General features: G+C 43.4%; 1 protein-coding gene across 2 annotated transcripts in view; it reads left to right on the top strand.

The window, feature by feature from the left end:
• The first annotated feature begins 809 nt into the window (after positions 1-809).
• Positions 810-23,061, top strand: part of scn4ba (sodium channel, voltage-gated, type IV, beta a) — a 42,508-nt gene continuing 20,256 nt past the window's right edge. The window contains exons 1-2 of one of the 2 annotated variants that reach the window (XM_059956882.1): positions 810-1,141; positions 20,555-20,733. In XM_059956882.1, coding sequence (XP_059812865.1) covers positions 1,054-1,141; positions 20,555-20,733 — 267 coding nt within the window. In that variant the 5' untranslated portion in view covers positions 810-1,053. Of the gene's footprint in view, positions 1,142-20,275; positions 20,734-23,061 lie in introns of those variants that run through there. The other variant, XM_059956880.1, reaches the window with a different exon arrangement.

Consider the following 23,061-nt stretch of genomic DNA (forward strand, 5'->3'; position numbering starts at 1 on the left):
CCAAATTACACTCGCAGTAGCAAATGTAACGGTGCAGCGAACGGGTACATGGTCAACTAGCTCTTAACCTTTGGGGAAACGCGCCTCTGTACATATTCACGGTGTCTGACTAAACTACTCTTAGAGAAGCGGTTTGCATCTCAATATGTGTGCACGCCCTGCCGCAGTACTCACACGGCGATTTTCTAGAGCAGAGATAACGGTTAGGCACTCCATCATCCTTGTGCGCACCAGCTACTACCCCCCCCCCCTAATTTCTAAACGAAAATGGTACTTTATACATTTCGCTGCAATGGCTCCTGATTTTAAAAATAGCTCCTGACTTGAGAGGGAGAGAGGAAATCAACATCTTAAGCCTGTGACATGGGTGAACAGAATAACCCGAGTAACTCTAGATCGGACAAACTTCAAAGGAGTCACATTACTCAGAATCCTCACACCTCCAGCAGAGTCGCGTCCCACAGCACATCAAGTTGCGAAAAAGTTCAGAAAGTTTTAGAACTTTAATAATCAATTAAAATCTGTCTCCCCTCCCCCATCTCTTTGATGTATTAGAAGTCAATATATTGCAATGAGTTAGGTAGAGTGTGTTTCTAATTTTTTTTCTTGCTAAGGTTTATATCAAGCTGCTGGCATGAGGGTTGTTGTTTTGCCGGGCCCCTCTGGGCGATGACGAAAGCAGTTTTGTGACTGCAATGCAGAATTGCAAGGGAAGGATCCTGGAGTTGGCTGGTCCGGGCTCCCGGCTCAGTCTTACGCAGTGTGCGCGGAGACTGGGGCAGTACAGACAGAACCGGCCGGAGGGGGAGTAAGGGAAGGAAGGAAAAGGAGCGAGAGGCAGCAAGCAAGAGTCCTCACAACTGTGCCCTGCTCAGTCAACCAATAACTGAAGATCCGCAGCTCCTCCTGGGGCACCTTGTTTGCCGGCTCTAAGTCATCTTCCTACGTCTGTGGGCGCTGAGAGAGACGCGCATCTCCCCAGCACCTCAAGCCTCCCCTGTCCACTCACACAGCCAGTGATCTCAACTGCAGGCATCGAACTCCGTCCTCGGAATGGCCGCTGGCGAAGCTTCCTTGGGCTTGCTTGGAGCCGAATCAGTGAAAACCTCCTTGAGTAGATTTTCGCTGGTAATTCTGCTGGGTAAGGAAGGAACCCAATATTTTCGCGAATTCCGCTGACAGGTCCAGATATAACCTGCGTTCCCTGAGAATATTTCACATCTTAATGTTTAATAAGACTATTTGGCAGGGATGTTAAAACTATGTCTAATGTTGTTCGATTTCCCAATTATTGATTTTTTGTTTGTTTTGCTTTGTGGGTGTGAGTTTTGCTCGGTGTTCGGTGAGAAAATCTCACGAATTGATGAACTCAAATATCAGAAACTTTTACAAAAGTTCTAATTGGGACCAGATACCGGGACCAGTCGCCGTGTTGTGTTTGCAGGAGCTTAAATCAGAATAGAGCGTTCTGCACCACTTCCAAAAATAAAGCAAGATTAGCTCGGAATGCGATGATTCGGCCTTCGTCTATCCCCACCCTCGACTTTGGGCTGAGCAGAACCCAACCAGGATCTTTTTTTATATATTGCGTTTAGTTCGAGCTTTCAAGAGAAACGAGAAATCGGGAATGAAAATAATCCGGCATAGGGGAAGAGGTGAGATTTGAGAAAAGCAGGATAACCAGACCGGGATTGGACCAGGGCTTTTTATAGTGTGTTGGGATGTGCTTCGGGATATGGTGGAAGCAGATATAGCAAAGCTTACATAGAAAGATACATAGAGAGGTAATGAGTGGAGTGGTATGAACTGTGTACAAGTTTAAATTGACCTCATGGTTGGCACATAAACTATGGGACAGAGTGTTTTTTTTTCCCGTGTTGTACTGTTCTCTGTTCTATGGCTGAGGTAAACTCAGGAAACGCACTAGGCGTGAAAGAACGTTTCCCAACTCCTAATTGTTCCCATTTGATTAAAAATAACTTGGAGGAAATCCTGAATTTTCCTTCACTGTTCTAGCGAGAGTTTCTTGCCCATTTGTATTTATTGTCCACGCACCCACTGCTATTTGGAAAAGGACACATCCCTTGCTTTTTCATCAACTTGGTAAAAAAAAACAGATAAACAAGATCAATTAGTTTTATAATGAAAGAAATGGATTTCAGGGAAAGGTGGTGAGTGCCATCTGCAGGTGTACTCGACTTCCTGCATGCTCATTTGCCCTGTGGTATATTAAGGTCTTTGATAATTTGCCTATTTTTTGGTTGGTTTATTATTGTCTATGATGATGCTTTTAGGCTTCTAAGACTTGAGAACTGAGGTGACTGGCATCCAACCTATGTCCTAAGGGCTTGAGTAAATCAGTTCCTGCTCATCTTCAGCCCAACATCTCCATAGGATTCATAGTTATTTTGTCTGTATTCAAATCCTTCATAGGCCACTCACTCCAAACCTCCAATCCAGATGAAGGGTCTTGACCTGAAATATTGTCCACTTCCCTCCACAGAAGCTGCTAGTTACGAAGAAGGTTATGGGTAAAGCGATAGATAAGACTATAAGACATAGAAGCAAAATTAGGCCATTCTGTCCATCAAAGCAGTCCAGCATTCCACCATGGCTGATTTATTATCGCACGAAACCCCATTCTTCCTGTAACCTTTGATGCTCTGGCTAATCAAGAACCTATCAACCTCTGCTTTAAGGATGTTCAGGGACTTGACCTTCCACAGCTGTCTGTAGCAATGAATTCCACAGACACACCACCCTCTGGCTAAAGACATTTTCCCTTCATCTCTGTTCTAAAGGGACGTCCTTCTATTCTAAGGCTGTGCACTGTGGTCCTAGGCTCCTCCAATTGTTATGCTATGCATGGACATTTCTAGATGCTAACATGTGTAGTCTTTTTGTCTCAATTTCCCCTTCCAAATCTCTATAATCTTCCATATCCCTGCAAGCCCGTAATCCTCTGATTTCCATGTTCATCCAAGTCTGCCACCTTGAACATCTCTCATTTTGATTACCAAACCATTGGTGACCATGCACACAGTTCTATATCCTGAATACAGGAATTCCTTCTCTAGTTCACTTTCCTCTCTATCCTCCTTCAGGATGCTTCTAAAAAAAACTTACATTTGTGACCATATATGGCTTGCCATCGAATTTTGTCTGATAATGCCCCAGTGAAAATGCCTTAGGAAGCATTTCCAAAGAAAGCCATTAAATAAAAGTAATTTCTTATTGTTAGCATTGATTGATCTTTGAGGACCAATAGTTTTGGGAAATGCCTTTGGTTTAGTATCCAATAAATCCTAAATCAGGGGATCATGATCAGTCAGCACCAGCAATGTGCACATTTTGGTGATTATAAGGAAGAGAGATTTTCACTGGTTGTGTGATTCAGTGGCACATCCCTAAGTACCGTTGCTTAAATGTTAGAGTTATAGAGAACTACATCACAGACATAGGACCTTTGGCCCATCTAGTTTGTACCAAATCTATCATTCTGCCCAGTTCCATCAACCTGCACCTGGACTATAGCCATCCATTCAATTCCCATCCGTGTATTTATCCAAACGTCTCTTAAATGTTTGAATTGAACCCTCATTCACCACTTACACTGGCAGCTCGTTCCACACTCTCACCACCCTCTGAGTGAAGAAGATTCCCCTTAAAACATTTTATATTTCACACTTAACCAATGACCTCGAGTTCTGGTCTCACCCAACCTCAATAAAAAAGCCTGCTTGTATTTACCCTACCTATACCCCTCATAATTTTATATACCTCTATCAAATCACCCCTCATTCTTCTATACTGCAGTGACTTGTGTGGACTTGTGGACTTGATGTCTGAGTACAAGGAGAGGTTCCATTGAGTAGGACTTTATTCCCTGGAATGTAGAAGACTGAGAAGTGCATTGATAGAGGTGAATAAAATCATGAGGGACATAGATAGGGTGAAAGCACATCATCATTTTTTTAGGGAAGGGGTGCTAAAAACAAGATGGCATACTTTTAAGATCCGAGGTGAGAGATTTAAAAGGGACGCCGGGGCAGTTTCTTCATGCAAAGGGTGGTGCATATTTGGAATGAGCGGCCAGAAATAGTTGTTGAGCTTGGCAAATTAGCAACGTTTAAAGGCCGTCTCAATAAGTACAAGGATAGGAGAGAGTCTGGGGGCTGTGGGTCAAATTCAGGCAGGAACAACAGATGACAGGGATGAGTTGGGCTGAATGGTCTGTTACCCTGCTGTAGGACTCTATAACTCTACAACAATGGGTAATCTACACCAAGTGTTCCCTAATTTTCTGGACAGGGAGGGTGGAAATGGCTGAATATGCTTACTTTCTGCCAGTCTGCAAAAGTACATGCTGTAAAATTAGTGGATTAAATGAGAAAAGAACGGGGGGATGCAAAGAAATGAGGTAAGCATAAAAGGTCGATTCGCTTTCCACTGTACGAATTAAAACAGAAATGGAAATAAATGTATATTGCTCCACCCCTCTCACTTCTCTCTTTTTCTATACCTCATTCTGGCTCCTTTCATATCTCTACTCTTCTCCTCAGCTACCTATCACTTCCCTCTGGTGCTGCTCCACCTTCCCCTTGTCCCATGGTCTTGTCTCCTATCAGATTCCTTCTTCTTCACCCCTTTACCTTTCCCGCCCATCACCTGCCAGCTTCTCACTTCACACCCCCTCCCCACTCAGCCACTTACACCCTCACCTGGTCTCACCTGTCACCTGCCAGCTTGTACACTGTCCCCTCCCCCACGCCTTCTTATTCCGGCTTCTTCCCCCTTTCTTTCCAGTCCTGATGAAGGGTCTCAGTCCAAACTGTCGACTGTTCATTCCCCTCCCTACATGCTGCCTAACCTGCTGAGCTCCCCCAGCATTTTGTGTGTGTTAAGTATTTTCTCAGTGAAAGTAAGGAGTGGAAGGGTGGTCTATTCTTTGCCCTTCCTTATGCAAATGACTGATGTTAACATCAGTGGAGAGTGTTGGCACTTCTGGAGTCTGTGAGGTTTAAGTTCTAAATGAAGGATCCACTGGGTGAGCCTGCCCTTGCCGGTGCTCTTTTCAGGGTGTTTCATAGAATATTAAGCAGATGGTTGCTGGTGTTTGAGTGGAACACGACTGAAGACAAGTTAGTGAGGCACTGCAGAGGAAGAGAGGCAGGAAAGAAATTGAGTTCCTGTCTCAGGGTGGAATATGATGTAGGAGAGGACTGCTTGGTTGAATGCAGATGGTCAGATTTGTTGCAGTTTAGTGAGAGAGGCTCTTACAGCCTGTGGTTCCGGAATTTTTCAGCTGCATAGGATTCATAACTCTCAGTGCAGATGTGGCTGGATCTCATCCAACTCCAGCACAAACCTGTATTGATGGGATAGGTCACTACACAGTATCCCGTGCTAGGAAGGTGGAGGGATCAGAACGCTCCCTGTGAATTCTCATCGACCAACCTTGAATTATATTCGTATCTGTGCTATTGAAAAAAAATACACATTTATATGGCATGTTTCATAACCCCAGGATGAATCAAATTGCTTTCCATCCAGTGACGTGTTTTTTTAATGTGTAGTCTCAGTTGTAATATTGTAGCAGCCAAAATGGGCACATAAAAACCACAGCAAACCAAGGAGAGAATAATCAGATAATTTATATTTGTGACCTTGCTTTGGAATACATGTAGACCAGAATACTGAGGAGAAATTCTCAGCTCTTCTTTGAGGTAACACCTTTGGGGTATTTTCCATTCAACTGTAACAGCAGATGGGAATTGGAATGGATGTTTCACCAAGTAGGAGACGCTTCCTATTGCTGTTATAGGATGTATTGCACTGGAGTGCCAGTGCAGGTTTTGTGCCTAAGTCATGAGAATGGGGCTTTAACCCTCAACCTTCCAACCCAACACTGGGAGATGCATTTGTGCTCAATCATGGTGGAAAGTCATAGGTCACATTTCCCTGTTGTCAAACTTTTGGGATTGGCATATTGTCAGCAGAAAAGCAAATTTGAAACCTACCATTATTCAATGAGGTCATTCAAGAAAGAATATTTGCTGCCCTGACCAATCGATATTGGTGTCTCTTAATGATCTTAGTGTTCTTAGTGGCAGGAAATAAAGGTGGTTTTGCCTTGATCAGTTTACAATAAATACATAAATGAAAATGAGCTCTAATCAGGTCAGTGCCATTTCTATTCTTATGAAGTGTCTAATTCCTGTTTAATTTGTGTTTTTCTTGTGGATGCTGCTTACCTGATATTATGTTGCTGTAGGTAAGTTTTTCATTCCACCTGTGCACACATGGACTTAAGCACATGGCAGTAAACATGTCTTTGACTTTGAAGTGGCTTTGCCTGGCAAGGCTTGTATTCGCTGCTCATTTTACTTGCCTTGAGAAGTTGAAGGTAAATTATAAACACAAGAAAGTCTACAGATGCTGGAAATCCAAAGCAACACACAAAAAAAGTTGGTGGAACTAGCTAGTCTTCTTGATTCTTCTTGATCCTTTGTGAACAGTGGCCACAATTTGGTAAATTTAAATGTAGTTATGATACAGGACAAACTTGGACCTAGTCTTACATTGGGGGAGTGCTGACTTCAATAGTATAAGAAGTATAGTATAGTATAGTATAACAGTATATTATAGTATAGTATAACAGTATATTATATTATAACCCTTTCTTTAAATGCTCTCGCTTATGATGAGTACTCATATTCCTCATTACCTGATCACTCTTAACCTATCTCCACAGAGGCTTTTGTCTTAACACATTAGTCCTGCCCTCGACTCTGCTTTCAAACTGCAAACCCTCCCCTCTTCCCCCACCAGCTCTGAGGAAAAGGTGCTGACTGATTCTGTTTCCATATTCAGCATCTGCATGAGTTCTTCGAGCATTTCTGTGTTTGTCTCAAGTGGAATTCTCGGCTGCTCTAGTCCATGGTTTAATCACAACGCAACAATGAAGAGACATATCGTGCTGACATGGAGTAAGCACTTTGCTCCATAGTGACTGTATCTGATGATAATCTGGATGTAGATGACCCATATCCTCAGAGTCTGCATCATAAATAAACAAGGAGGGACGTAAGCATACTCCTGTCCAATATCACTCTGTTTCTCTCGCTTCTCTATCTGTCCACTTCATAAAATCTGTTCTGTAACCATTACTTTATCACAGAAACAAAGCTCTTCCGTTTACGCAATGAGTCATCCTTAAAGGAATCAGAATCAGGTTTAATATCCCTGACATATGTTGTGAAATGCATTAACTTAATGGCAGCAGTACAATGCAATACACGATAATACAGAAATAATTAAGTAAATCAATTACAGTAAGTATATATTATATTAAATAGTTAGATTAAAAATAGTGCAAAGCAGAAATAATATTAAAAAAGTGAAGTAATATTCACAGGTTCAATGTCCATTTAGGAATCAGATGGCCGAGGGGAAGAAGCTGTTCCTGAATCACTGAGTGTGTGCCTTCAGGTTTCTGTACCTCCTACCTGACAATAATAATGAGAAGAGGGCAAGTCCTGGATGGTGAGGGTCCTTCGTAATAGGCACTGCCTTCCTGATGCAGCTCTCCTTGAAGATGTCTTGGATACTATGGAAGCTAGTGCTCAAGATGGAGCTGACTAATTTTACAAATTTCTGTAGCTTCTTTCAATCCAGTGCAGTATAGCCCCCCTCTTCCATACCAAACAGTGATGCAGCCTGTCAGAATGCTATTCACAGTACATCTGTAGAAGTTTTTGAGTGTTTTAGTGACAAATCAAATCTCTTCAAACTCCCAATGAAATATAGCCGCTGTCTTGCCTACTTTCTAGACGCATCGATATGTTGACACCAGGTTAGGTCATCAGAAATCTTGACACTCAGGAACTAGAAATTGCTCACTCTCTCCGCTTCTGATCCCTATATGAGGATTGGTTTTTGTTCCCTCATCTTACCCTTCCTGAAGTTCACAATCTGCTCTTTAGTCTTACTGACGTTGAGTGCTCCTGTATGCCCTCTCACCTCCATCTGAGATTCTGCCAACAATGGTTTTTGCTGAAAGATCAGAATCTTTGTATTAACACCTCAGTAAATAACATAAAACTGCATCATCCCTCCCCACCTACCCAACCTCCCCCTCACCTGGTCTCATCTATCACCTGCCAGCTGGTACTCCTTCCCTCACTCCCACCTTCTACTTCTGGCTTCTTTCCCCTTCTTTTCCAGCCCTGATGAAGTGTCTCGGCCTGAAACGTCAACTATTATTCCTTTCCATAGATGCTGCCTGACCTGCTGAGTTCTGATATCCAGAGGTACACACACCCAAAATTGCAGAATTAAAACAAAACTGCATTCCATTGACACAGCAAATAATCCTTGCACATCTCAAAAATCTGGAGGTGTGTGTTGTTATCAGAATGCGTGATCCTTATTATACTGAAATGTGGAACGAAGTACTGTTGTATTGGAATGATTCTTACCTTCGACGTGACCTGTAAATCTTTAGTGTTTGCACAGTGGGTGTATTCCTTATCTTGCCAAGTAATTTGGTATTTGATCTTTACCCAGCTAAATAATCGGAACCCGCACACTGTTGTCACAGACATTAATTCATCTGAACTGTGCACTCTCTTCACAGTGGGTCACATCAGATTGGTCCTAACTTTCTCTCTCCTACATTGCCACAAGAGAAAAAAGCTGGAGGTCAGACACCAGCGCATTTGGCTGGCCACCCACAAGCTCACAGATGCTAAGGTGGGGCTGAATGCCCTTAGTGTTAAACCAGCCATTCCTGATGTTCATTTGAATAGGGTCACTGACCTGGATTTTTTCAGCGCTGTACTGATCTATGTCCTGTAATATTTTAACTGTTATTGAACACCTCTGATTGTCAAAGACAGAGAGAGTTGTTTTACTATGCTGCATCAGCGTCATCAAGGCCTGTGAATGCAGCAAACTTGGTACAACCGAGAGACGGGTGTTACAGCATCTCATGTCCTCCTTAGTCATTCCAGCTGTAGCTCAATGGGTGGCAGTCTTGCCTCAGAATCAGAAGGGTATAAATTTGGTTCTTGTTCTAATGATTTCAGCACCATCGCCTTGCAGTACTCATTGGTGTACAGCACCATCTGAGGGAAGTGTTAAATTGTCTGCCCTCTCAAGTGGATGTATGGTTCCATGGCATTACTTACACGAGCAAAGACTATTTAGACCATGAGACCATAAAAAGTAGGGGCAGAATCTGACCATTTAAGTCTGTTCCATTATTCAATCAAGCTGATTTATTCTCCCTCTCAACTCCAATCTCCTGCCTTCTCCCCATAACCTTTGATGCCCTTACTAATCAAGATTCTATCAAGTCAATGTTTTTCCACAACCTAACCTGTTTACACTGTAAATACATGCTGATATTTATGAATTGAGGCACATTTTATTCCTTATCTGTACTTTAACCTCTAATTTATTTTACATAATTCATTATTATTTATAACTATTGAATGTTGTTTATTGTCGCATGTCGTGCCCACACACCACAGCAAATGCCAAATGTATGTAAATGTATGTGGCCAATAAAGTTGACCCTTGATGATTTAGTCATTTTCAAGTTGCAGTTTGTGGTTTGATGCTTTGCTCAAATTAACACTTTGTTTCGCAAATATAGCTACTTATCAAAAATTTGTTGTTTTTGTGACAGCAGTACAGTGCAATACATAATAAAAAAAGTAAGTATATTTTTAAAAAAATAAGTAGTGCAAAAATAAAAATAAAAAATGTACTGAGATAGTGTTCATGAGTTCAATGTCCATTTAGAAATTGGATGGCAGAAGGGAAGAAGCCTTCAGGCTCCTGCACCTCCTCCATGGTGGTACCTATGAGAAGAGGGCACGTCCTGGGTGGTGGGGGTCCGTAATGATGGATGCTGCCTTTTTGAGCCATTGCTCCTTGAAGATGTCCTGGATACGATGGAGGCTAGTGCCCATGATGGAGCTGACTGAGCTTATAACTCTCTGCAACTATTCTGATCCTGTGCAGTAGACCTCCCCACATACCAGACCATGCAGCCAGTTAGAATGATCTCCGTGTAGAAATTTGTGAGAGTCTTTGGTACAAACCATGTCTCCTCAAACTGCTAATGAAATATAGCTGCTGTCATGCCTTCTTTGTAACTACATCAATATGTTGGGCCCAGGATAGATCCTCAGAGATGTTGACACCCAGGAACTTGAAATTGCTCACTCTTTATGCATTTCATGACATATGTCAGTGATATTAAACCTGATTCTGATTTTGAGTGATGCAATTACTAATCAATAGCCAGCTGGTGGTGTAGTGGCATCAATATCAGACTTGGAGGCAAGTGGTCCTGGGTTCGAATCCAGCTGGCTCCTTGGATGCTTTCCATCCATGCTGGGTTGAGCTAGCAACTTGGCCTCGTTAAAAAAAGATAAAAATGCAAAAGAAGTGATAAGGTTGCTGCCCGATGTGCCACAAGGCATGAAGAGGAACAACAACGTTACTGATCAAGTTCAGTAAGTGCCCATCAAGTTCAATGGGCACGTATTGAGTTTGATCCATCATATTGGAATTGGTTTATTATTGCCACATGTACCAAGATATAGTGAAAATCCTTATTTTGCAGATCATTTCAAAACTAAGTGCATTGAAATAGTACAAAGGGCAAAGCAATAACATTATGCAGAATGTAGTGTTACAGTTACAGAGAAAGTGCAGCCCTGGCAGACAATAAAGTGCAAGGGCCATGATTGTGAGGTCAATTGTCCACCCTTATAATCCCAGAGATAAATCAGGAGCACTGTGTACACAGGGCTCTTAGCATTGTCACTGATTCCTCCCAGTTGTCCAACAATTCCCCTACCATTCGCAGGGGGTACCATAGCATTAGGACAAGGACTGTTAGGATGAGAAACAGCTTCTAGAATGACTACTGAACTCCATCCCACCACTCAGGTCTCATCATGTATGGAATGCCAGTAGAGTTACACTGTTTACCTTTTAACCTGTTGCCACGGTGGGCACTCGCAGGGCGGGACCCAGGTGTGGAGAAATTGGCAGAGAAGGAAGCAAGAGGTTTGACAAAGGGGTACCGACAGAACACTGGAGGCACTACTGAGCGACACTGCAAGACAAATCATGCTCTTCAAACATACAGGGACTCCACTCAATGCTAAACAGGAGTCGCCTTTAAATAATTATAGAGTGCAGGAAACCCGTGCCAGTCACAATTAACTCGACAAGATTAAACAGAAGACACCAGGGCTTAATGATTCTAACAATTAGTAAATTAGTAAATACAGCTGCTCAAGAAACTTAGAAGCCCAACGCTCTACGGCAAGCCACATCCTGGCAAATGGTTATCCTTAAATCAGTATTGATATTAATGCTGCCAGTTTATGTTCTCTTTGTTCTTTGTGGGAGGTTGCTGCACAGAGATTGGCTGCTGTGTTTTCTATAGTGCAAGTTACATTTATAGTGCATTCTATAGTGCAAGTTACATTTTAAAAGTTCTTCATTGATGCAGTATGCTGAAATCTTGAAAGTCTCTATAATTTTTTTTCTCTGTATAGCATTATGTGAAACAGTTGAATAAACTACCCTGATTCCCTTGTGAAACAGTTGCACAAGGTAAGACAGTGATAAATTAACATGAGGAATGTGGAGATGTCTTTGTCAGCAGTTCCCACCAGTGTTGCTGCAGTGAACTCATTTATCAGAATTGACATGAGCCTATAAAGATGTAGAAAGGTACAACAAATCTATAAAGCTGGAAAATGAGGTCAGCCAATATGCCATTGATCAGCAACTGAAGAGTGGTGTTTTTGATTCATTGGAAGGTGTACTGCAACTGTTGTGGACATATCAGTGGCTTGAACCCATCCTTTGGTTCAATGAGATCATAGGTTCAATGGTTGAATGGTTCAACTTAATATCAGAGAATGTATACAGGATACAACCTGAAATTTTTACTCTTCACAGACATCCACAAAACAGAGAGAGAAAAGACCCAAAGAATCAATGACAGAAAATGTTAGAACCCCAAAGCCCCCCTCCCTCCTCCCATATATATCCTAAAATTTGTTCCAGAACCCTTTATCCTTAAACCCCAAAATGTCTGAAAATAGCAGTTTCTCCTTGGTTTAAGTAAAAATGGCTTCTGATTTTCACTCATTTTTACACTAATTACCTGTCTCATATATCTTGTAACATTTATGTCCTGTGGACAAGGAACGTGAGGAATATTGTTTGGCTGAAATAGGAATTAAACTAGTTCTTCATGTTTTATGCCCCAGACCTGATTATCTTCAGACCTGGAAAATACGTAAATAAACTGTAGATACTGGAATCCGAACCAAAAGCAGACCTGTACTGTTAACAAGTATCCAAAACTCAAACATCGTTTGAAAATCTCTCAGATGAAAACTTCCAAACTAGAATCAAAATCAGAATCAGGTTTAATTTCACCAACATAGGTCGTGAAATTTGTTGTAGCATTTACAGGTTCGGTGCCCATTCAGAAATCTGATGGCAGAGGGGAAGAATCTATTCCTGAATCATTGAGTGTGTGTCTTCAGGCTCCTGTAACTCCTCATTGTTGGTAACAACAAGAAGAGAGCATGTCCTGGGTGATGAGGTCCTTAATAATGGATGCTGCCTTTTCAAAGCATCGCTCCTTGATGATGTCATATGATTGCATCACAGTTTAATCTGTTAGAACATGTTTATTCATTGAGGAATAATTGTCTGAAAACAAGATTAGGAAGAAAGGGCAGCCCAGAATGAATAAATATTCCAAGGAAATAATGTTCCTCAGCTTCTTTGATTAAAGGTATTTGTGGATAAGTGTTTGTTGGACATAGTAAATTTTAACAGCAGGCGAAAAGAACATACTAGACAGGACTCTTCATTCAACAATAGCACTTAATTTAAAAACATCGTAAAAAGTTCCCAAATGTCACTTTATCATTTCCTGTCAGAGTTGCCTTATGTACAGACACTCCTGCACCCAGTGTCATTTTATTACATTCAGTATGTATATAAGCTATTCTCATGTATATACAGCCACATTCAACTGTTACTTGTACATTATGTTTCATAGTGTTACGTACCCCGTAACTGGGTGTCTGACCAGCAGGGAAAGAAGAATCCGTTGGAGTCTGGTGGTACCAAACTGAAGGTGTTTATAAGTAAACTACACAATACAATATCAAAAATGCAAATATACATATAAAACAAGTTAGCAGTAATAAACCTAAAAGTGTAGGAATAATAATAATCAATAATAAACAAGCTCTATCGATGTCTAGGGGTAAATAAATTGTCATAGAAAAGTATAAAGTTCAGTTCAGTTCATGAGTGCTGATGTAGTTATGGTTGTTGTATTGTAATCGTTGGAGAGAGAGAGAGCGAGTGAGATGTAACAGCTACAGTCAGGCAAACCTTCCTTTGCTTTCTTAATCCGTCGTATCGGTGTGGTCATTCAGTTATGACCCCTCCGTCCTTCTGCTAGACCGTTCTTCTGTGGTGGACTCATCACTCTGGCATGAGTGGACACACACACAAGTCCCCACCGGCCCTGCTGTAACACTGTGAGATTTACTGACCGATCTCCTGGTTCGGTCTCCGAAGCCCCCACCTTTCTGTGGGTTCATAACACTCAGTCAGTGTCCACTGGTGTGTCTGAAGGGTGTCTCTCCAGACCTGTCTTTTATCCCCACTCACAGGGTCTCAGCTATCCATCAACTCTGAATGACCGTGTCCATCAAATCAGGCCACTCCTGCTATCTCCTGAGGAATGTTAACGAGCCAAGTAAAGTCCTTGTAGCAGAAGGTAAATAATCCAGGAAGAGTCATAAAACAGTAAATCAACAGTCTCTCTCCCACTCTTATCTGTAGCAGATGTTCTTGCCTGGGCTTTATCTCTCTCTCTCTCTCTCTCTCTCATGAGCAGCATAGCAACAGCAATAGTTCATAGTTCTCAGGAGGGGGTTGGGAATGGTTAACTCTGCACCCCATTGACCATCAGGTCTGTGCATCTCTCATAACAATAGAATTGCTTTTATAATTATACTTATCGTAATTTTCATGCTTATTGTGTTTATTTAATGCTGTGTCAGATCTGGAGTAATAGTCATTTTGTTCTCCTTTACACTTGTGTACTGAAGAATGGCAATAAACAATCTTGAATCTTGAATTATTTCACAGGAATAGGACCAAACAAAATGGGCAACTTGACACTATGTGGGGACAGATAACTGAAAGTTTGTTTTATTAAGATAGATTTTAAGGAGCACTGTGCATGTGTAGAGGTTTGGGAAGGTAAATTTGAGACTTGAGGGTCAAGGCATCTAAAGGTATTGCTACCAAAGGTGTACTAATAGTCAGAAACCAGAAGCCAGAAACGGATGAGGATTGACATCTGAGAGATGAGGGTAGAAGATGTGAGACATTGAAATCAGGGCTGAATAATTTAAAACCAACTCATTGCTGGAATGGACAGCCAGAGACTCTTTCCTGGGGTGGAAATGAATAATACGAAGAGGGCATAATCTTAAGGTGATTTAAGGGAAGTATAGGGGGGATATCAGAGATAGATTTTTTACGCAGAGTGGTAAGTGTGTGGAATGTACTGCTGGGGGTGGTGGTAGAGGCAGATACATTAGGTCATTTAAGAAACTCTTAGATACATACATGGATGATAGAAAAATGGAGGAAATGATTGTAGGAAGGAAGAGATAGGTGACATAACATCGTGTCTGAAATGCCTGTACTATGCTGTACTAGAATGCTATAAGATATAGGAGCAAAATTAGGTCATTCGGTTGGTTATTCCATCATGGCTGATTTATTATCCCCCTCAATTCTATTCTCCCCATCACCTTGGATGCTCTAATTAAGCAAGAACCTTTCAACCACCCTCTTAAATATACCCATTGATTTGGCCTGCACAGCCATCTGTGGCAATGAATTCCACAGATTTGCCACCTTCTGGCAAAAGAAATTTTTCCTCATCTTTGTTCTAAATGGGTGACCCTCTATTCTGAGGCTGTGCCCTCTGGTCCTAGATTTCCCCACTATAGGAAACATCCTCTTCACATCCACTCTACCTAGGCCTTGCAATATTCAATAGGTTTCAGAATCAGAATCAGGTTTATTATCACCAGCATGTGTCATGAAATTTGTTAACATAGCAGCAGGAGTTCAATGCAATATGTAATCTAAAAGAGAAAAAACACAAAATAAAGATAATAAATAAATACAGTATACGTATATTGAACAGATTAAAAATCGTGCAAAAAACAAAAATACTATATATTTTAAAAAGTGAGGTAGTGTTCAAGGGTTCAATGTCCATTTAGGAATCGGATGGTGGAGGGGAAGAAGCTGTTCCTGAATCACTGACTGTGTGCCTTCAGGCTTCTGTACCTCCTACCTAATGGTAACAGTGAGAAAAGGACATGCCCTGGGTGCTGAAGGTCCTTAATAATGGATGCTGCCTTTCTGAGACACCACTCCCTAAAGATGTCCTGGGTACTTTGTAGGCTAGTACCCAAGATGGAGCCGACTGAATTTACAACCCTCTGCAGCTGCTTTCTGTCCTGTGCAATAGCTTACCCATACCAGACAGTGATGCAGCCTGTCAGAATGCTCTCCACGGTACATCCATAGAAGTTTTTGAGTGTAGTTGTTGATATACCAAACCTCTTCAAACTCCTAATGAAGTATAGCCTCTGTCTTGCCTTCTTTATAACTGCATCAGTATGTTGGGACCAGGTTAGATCCTCAGAGATCTTGACACCCAGGGACTTGAAGCTGCTCACTCTCTCCACTTCTGATCCCTCTATGAGGATTGGTATGTGTTCCTTCGTCTTACCCTTCCGGAAGTCCACAATCGGCTCTTTCGTCTTACTGACGTTGAGTGCCAGGTTGTTGCTATGACACCACTCCACTAGCTGGCATATCTCACTCCTGTACGCCCTCTCGTCACCACCTGAGATTCTACCAACAATGGTTGTATCATCAGCGAATTTATAGATGGTATTTGAGCTACGCCTAGCCACACAGTCATGGGTATATAGAGAGTAGAGCAGTGGGCTAAGCACACACCCCTGAGGTTCACCAGTGTTGATCATCAGCGAGGAGGATATGTTATCACCAATCTGTACAGATTGTGGTCTTCGGGTTAGGAAGTTGAGGATCCACTTGCAGAGGGAGGTACAGAGGCCCAGGTTCTGCAACTTCTCAATCAGGATTGTGGGAATGATGGCATTAAATGCTGAGCTGTAGTCGATGAACAGCAGCCTGACGTAGATGTTTGTGTTGTCCGGGTGGTCTAAAGCCACATGAAGAGCCATTGAGATTGCGTCTGCTGTTGACCTATTGTGGCGATAGGCAAATTGCAGTGGGTCCAGGTCCTTGCTGAGGCAGGAGTTCAGTCTAGTCATGACTACCTCTCAAAGCATTTCATCACTGTCAATGTGAGTGCTACTGGGCAACAGTAATTAAGGCAGATCAATGAGATCCCCCCACTTAGTCCTCTAAACTCCAGCAAGTACAGGCTCAGAGCTATTAAATGCTCTTCATATGTTAACTCTTTTCTTCCTGGGATCATTCACATGTACTTCATCTGGGCCCTCACCAATGCCTGCACATCTTTTCTTAGATAAGGGGCCCAAAACTGCTCACAATACTCCAAATGCAGTCTGACCAATGTCTTATAAAGTATCAACATTACATCCTTGCTTTTGTATTCTCGTCCTCTTGAAATTAATGCTAAGATTCCATTTGTTTTCCTTATCACCACACAACCTGCAAATTAACCTTTAGAGAATCTTGCACAAGGACTCCCAAGTCCTGTTGCACCTTTGATTTTTGAATTTTCTCCCTAGTTTACACTTTTATTTCTTCTACCAAAGTACATGGCCATACACTTCCTGACACTGTATTCCATCTGCCACTTCTTTGCCCTTTCTCCTAATCTGTCTGTCCTTCTGCTGCCTCTCTGCTTCCTCAAAACTACCTCTACCTAACTTCATATTGTTTCAAACTTGGCCATGAAGCCATTAATTCCATCATCCAAATCATTGACATATAATGTAAAAATAATTGTCCTCAACACAGACCCCCGTGGAACACCACTAGTCACTGGCAGCCAACCAGAAAAGGCTCCCTTTATTCCCACTCTTTACTGCCTGCTAATCAGCCACTGCTTTATACATGCTAGAATCTTTCCTGTAATACCATGGGCTCATAACTTGATAAGTAGCCTCATATGCAGCACCTTATCAAAGGTCTTCTGAAAATATCAGTACACGATATCCACTACCTCACCTTTGTCTATCCTGTTTGTTACTTCTTCAAAGAATTCCAACAGATTAGTCAGGCAAGATTTTCCCTTGAGGAAACCATGTTGACTTCAGCCTATTTTATCATTAGTCTCCAAGTACCACAAAACCTCATCCTTAATAATTGACTCCAACATCTTCCCAACCACTGAGGTCAGACTATCTGGTCTATAACTTCCTTTTTTCTGCATCTCTCCCCTCTTAAAGAGTGGAGAGACTTTTGCAATTTTCCAGTCCTCAGGAGGCATTCCGGGATCTAGTGATTTTTGAAAGGTCATTACTAATGCCTCCACAATCTCTTCAGCTACCCCTTTCTGGGGTGTAGTCCATCTGGACCAGGTGACTTATCTACCTTCAGACCTCTCAGCTTCCAAAGCGTCTTCTCCTCAGTAATAGCGATGACGCTCATTTCTGTCCCCTGGCACTTTTGAATTTACACCATACTCTAATGTCTTCCACAGTGAAGACTGATGCAAAATACTTATTCAGTTTGTCCACTATTTCCTTGTCCCCCGTTACTACCTCTCCAGCATCATTTTCTAGTGATCCATATCCACTCTCGCCTCTCTTTTACTCTTCATATATTTGAAAAAAACTTTTGGTATCCTCTTTTATATTATTGTCTTGCTTACTTTCATATTTCATCTTCTCTCTTTATGGCTTGTTTATTTGCCTTCTGTTCCCAATCCTCAGACTTTCCCACTAATTTTTGCTATATTATACACCCTCTTTTTTGCTTTTATGCTGTCATTGACTTCCCTTGTTGGCCACAGCTACCCCATCCTTCCTTTAGAATACTTCTTCATTCGCCTTTGGCCAGCTCTTCGCTCATGCCTCTGTAATTCCCTTTACTCCACTGGAATAATGATACATCCAGTTCTAGCTTCTCCTTCTCAAAAATGCAGGATGATTCTATCATATTATGATCACTGTCTCTGAATGGTTTGTTTACCTTAAGCTCCCTAATCAAATCTGGGTCATTACATAACACCCAATCCAGAATTGCTGCTCCCCCAGTGGGCTCAACCACAAGCTGCTCTAGAACACCATCTCATAGACATTCTACAAATTCCTTCTTTTGGGATCCAGCACCGACCTGATTTTCCCAATCTATCTGCATATTGAAATCCCCCATGACTATGATAACATTGTCCTTTTGACATGTCTTTTCTAACTCTACCCACAAGAATTCTACATCTTCCGATCTGATGTCGCCTTGGATGTTAAGCTCCCAACTATGATCTTTTAGTCATGACACAGTGATGTCCAAAAACATCATACCTGCCAATCTTTCTCTGTGCTACAAAATCATCTACCTTATTCCATATACTGCATGGATTCAAATATAACACCTTCAGTCCTGTATTCACCACCCTCTTCAAATCTGATCCCCTGTTATACTTCAACTCAATCCTACTGAATGCAATTTTGCCCTGTCATCTGCCTGTCCCTCCTCACAGGCTCACTACACACTACACCTAGTTTTATACCAACTAACCCATCTTCAGGCCTATCACTCTGGTTCCCATCCCCTTGCCAAGTAGTTTAAACTCTCCCTAGCAACTCTAGCAAACCTGCCTGCAAGGATATTGGTCCCTTTCAGGTTCAAGTGTAACCTGTCCTTTTTGTACAGCTCATTCCTTCTCCAGAAGAGATCCCAATGATCCAGAAATCTGAAACACTGCTCCCTGCACCAGTTCCTCAACCATGCATTCATCCGCCAAATCATCCTATTCTTACCCTCACTAGCGCATGGCGCAGGCAGCAATCCAGAGATTCTACCCTGGAGGTCCTGCTTGTCAGCTTTATGCCTAACTCCCCTTATTCTCTCTTCAGGACCTCCTCCCTTTTCCTACCTATTTCGTTGGTACCAATATCTACCACAACATCCGGCTGTTCACCTCTCCCTTTAGAATGCTCTGGACCCAATCTGAGACATCCCTGACCCTGGCACCTATGTGGCAACATACCATCCGGGTGTCTCTTTTGCATCCCCAGAATCTGCTTTCAGTTCCTCTAATTATGACATCCCCTATCACAACCGCCCTCCTCTTCTGTACTGTTCCATGTCCTATGTTCTCAAAGTTCAAAGTACAATTTATTATCAGAGTACACTACATACATGTCACCACATACAACGCTGAGATTCTTTTTTCTGCGGACATACTCAGCTGAACAACAAACTGTGCAAATGCAAATATAAATAAATAGCAATAATAATGAGAACATGAAATAACAAGATAAAGAGTCCTTAAAGTGAGACCATTGGTTGTGGGAATACCAGAAATAGAATGAGTGTAGTTATCCCTTTTTGTTCAGGAGCCTGATGGTTGAGGGGTAGTAACTGTTCCTGAACCTGGTGGTGTGAGTCCTGAGGCATCTGTACCTTCTACCTGATGGCAGCAGTGAGAAGAGAGCATGGCCTGGGTGGTGACAATCTTTGATAATGGATGCTGCTTTCCTACGACAATGCTTCATCTTGATGTGCTCAGTGGTTGGGAGGGTTTTACCCATGATGTACTGGGCCGAATCCACTAACTTTTGTAGGATTTTCCATTCAAAGGCATTGGTGTTCCCGTACCAGGCCATACTGCAGTTAGTCAGTAGCCTTCTACAGTATGTTCTATGTTCTGTGTGAATCAGCAATAAAAAGGGTGATGGATCATCTGGGCTTAGATGGTCTATCAGTCTGTGTTAGGTTGTCAGCAACAGAGATTTGAATGAGCTGAAGTTTAAGAGAATTGAGAATCCATTCTAGAAATCATTAAAATGGTTCAGTGACTGAGTCAGCAGATGAAAGTTCAGAATCATTGTTCTAATGAGTTGTAACGGATTTAAGACAAATTGAAGCATTACAAACAAAATCAGCCCAGATTTCCTACCCTGATTGCTGTCAAGAGACATATGTTCATTCCTGGTTTGTATTTAGCCTCTTCATACTGATGCAATTTATGCTTGTGCCTGTAACTTCATGAAGGACCCTGAATTAAACTGAAGAGAATGACTGAATAGACTCCTAACAATGAATGAGCCATCATTACTGAGGCATGAGAGGCCCCTTGGCAACAGCACTTGTGAAATGGGAAAGCAGCCATCCCTTCGAGGAGTTAGTGGGAATGGAATTAGTGGGAGCAGAAGAAAGGAATCGGAGCAAATGCAATGTTGTAATTTAACTTGTCTTTCTCTCCTGGCAGGTCTCTTTCTATTTCATGTTAATTTAGGGCTTGAAGTTAGCATTGGAAAGTTGTCAAGGATTGAGGTCGTGAATGGCAGTAATGTCATCCTGCCTTGTACTTTCTCCAGCTGCAAGAGCTTCGAAGGTGCTACCTTCTGGTGGGACTTCCAGAGAAATAAAACATCACCAAAAAATACAGTGAGCATCGCAACTTTGTTTTTACCCTCATAATCCCTCCCCAGGCTTGTGAAGTTCACTTCCACAAGAAACGATAGCGAGCACGTTAGGGAGAGAATATTCCCAGCAACAACTAAGGAAGTTCACTCTGTGACTCAGTCTCCATTGCATGCAGTTTACCACTCAAGAGACTGTCATCTCCCTCAAACTCCCTCTGTCCCACCAAGTTACTGTGCTGAAAATAACATCATCTACTCTTGAGTCAACAGTTGCTGAATAGCTGGTGCACTTGGTGTTGAGGTAAAGAGTAGCACGGTAGCGTAGCAGTTAGTATATTGCTATTACAGCAGCAGCTGTAAGATCAGGGTTCAATTCCCTCCGCTGTCTGTACAGAGTTTGCCCATTTTCTCTGTGACCCTGTGGGTTTCCAGTTTCCTGCCACAGTCCAAAGACGCACAAGTAAAGATTGGTAAAGGGAATGCTATGTTGGCGCCAGAAGCATGGTGACACTTGTGGGCTGCCCCCAGCACAATCTTCAGACATTGGCACAAACATATTTCACCATACATTTTGATGTTGTAATATACGTGTGACAAATAAAGCTAGTCTGTGGCGACCCACTTCCTAGCGCACTCGAACCAGCTCACAAATAGCCAGCGCGCCGGCACAAAGGCCAGTGTGGCGACCCACTTCCTAGCGCACTCGAACCAGCTCACAAATAGCCAGCGCGCCGGCACAAAGGCCAGTGTGGCGACCCACTTCCTAGCGCACACAAAGGCCAGTGGCAAAAGGGCGCCAGTTCTGCTTCACCAACAAAGGGAAAAAGCCTGGGGGGTTTGTGAGTACATGTCCCTTACAGCATTCGCGCAAGGCTGTGAAGTTCGAATAAAATCATCTTTAATTGCAGTTTACCGACTCCGTGTCGTTATTTCAGCGCTGCGTGTAGCACACCGCTACAATTGGTGACCCCGATGGTCCAAACGATATTTGAGCCAAAGATGAATGATGCCGCATCTGTTTATGCAGTATCGTTGAAACTGCCAAGCTTCTGGGTGCTGCGACCTCACCTATGGTTCCAGCAAGCAGAAGCCCAATTCCACGTTCGGCAGATAACCTCAGAGGACACACGTTACTACTACGTGGTGAGCTCCCTCGACCAGGACACAGCGGCCCAGGTTGCGGAGTTCGTACAGTCTTCCCCCAGCGGACGGCAAGTACACAGAATTCAAAGCCCTGCTCCTCAGGACTTTCGGACTCTCACGGCGCGAGCGGGCTGCCCGTTTACTGCACCTGGATGGCTTGGGAGACAGACCTCCATCGGCTTTAATGAATGAGGTGTTGTCTCTGGCTGGTGGACACACACCCTGCCTCATGTTTGAGCAGGCATTCCTGGAGCAGCTGCCCGAGGACATACGCCTGCTGCTGTCCGACGCGGATTTCAGTGACCCCCGGAAGGTGGCAGCCCGGGCGGAATTGCTGTGGAATGCCAAGAAGGTGAGTGGGGCGTCCATCGCACAGATCACCAGGCCATGCTCCCAGCAGCAAACCAGTCCAGGCCCGGCCGCAGAGCCTGGCCCAATGAACACTGGTGCTTCTACCACCAGCGGTGGGGCGCAGAAGCCCGCCGTTGTCGCCCGCCCTGCCAGTTCCCGGGAAATGCCAGGGCCAGCCGCCGCTGATGGCTATGGCAGTTGGCCTTCGGGATAGCCTCCTGTATGTGTGGGACCAGCAGTCGGGACGCCATTTTCTGGTCGACACCGGTGCCAAGATCAGCGTCTTACCTCCGACGAGTTACGACACCCGCAACAGGGCACCGGGTCCCCCCCTGAGGGCCGTGAATGTCAGCACAGTAAGGACCTATGGCACCCGACAGGTGCAGCTACAGTTCGGCTCCAGCCAGTTCACGTGGGACTTTACACTGGCCGCTGTAGCCCAACCGCTTCTGGGTGCGGATTTTTTGCAGGCTCACAGCCTGCTGGTCGACCTGCCGAGGCAGAGACTGGTCCACGCCGAGACCTTTCAGACGTTCTGCCTGGGAGAAGCCCAGTTGCCAGCCCCACACCTTGGCTCCATCACGCTGTCTGACAACGACTTCACCAGAGTCCTGGCGGATTTCCCATCGGTTCTGGCACCGCAGTTCACGGCAGCCACGCCCCGACATGGAGTACAGCACCACATCCCGACCCAGGGACCACCCCTCCACGCCCATGCTCGGCGGCTTCCCCCGGACAAGCTCCGACTGGCGAAGGAGGAGTTCCAGAGGATGGAGGAATTGGGGATCATCCGGCGGTCCGACAGCCCATGGGCCTCCCCCCTGCACATGGTGCCCAAAGCGACAGGGGGCTGGAG

The sequence above is a fragment of the Hypanus sabinus genome, chromosome X2 (genome assembly GCF_030144855.1).
Source record: "Hypanus sabinus isolate sHypSab1 chromosome X2, sHypSab1.hap1, whole genome shotgun sequence".
NCBI classification, from domain to species: Eukaryota; Metazoa; Chordata; class Chondrichthyes; order Myliobatiformes; family Dasyatidae; genus Hypanus; species Hypanus sabinus.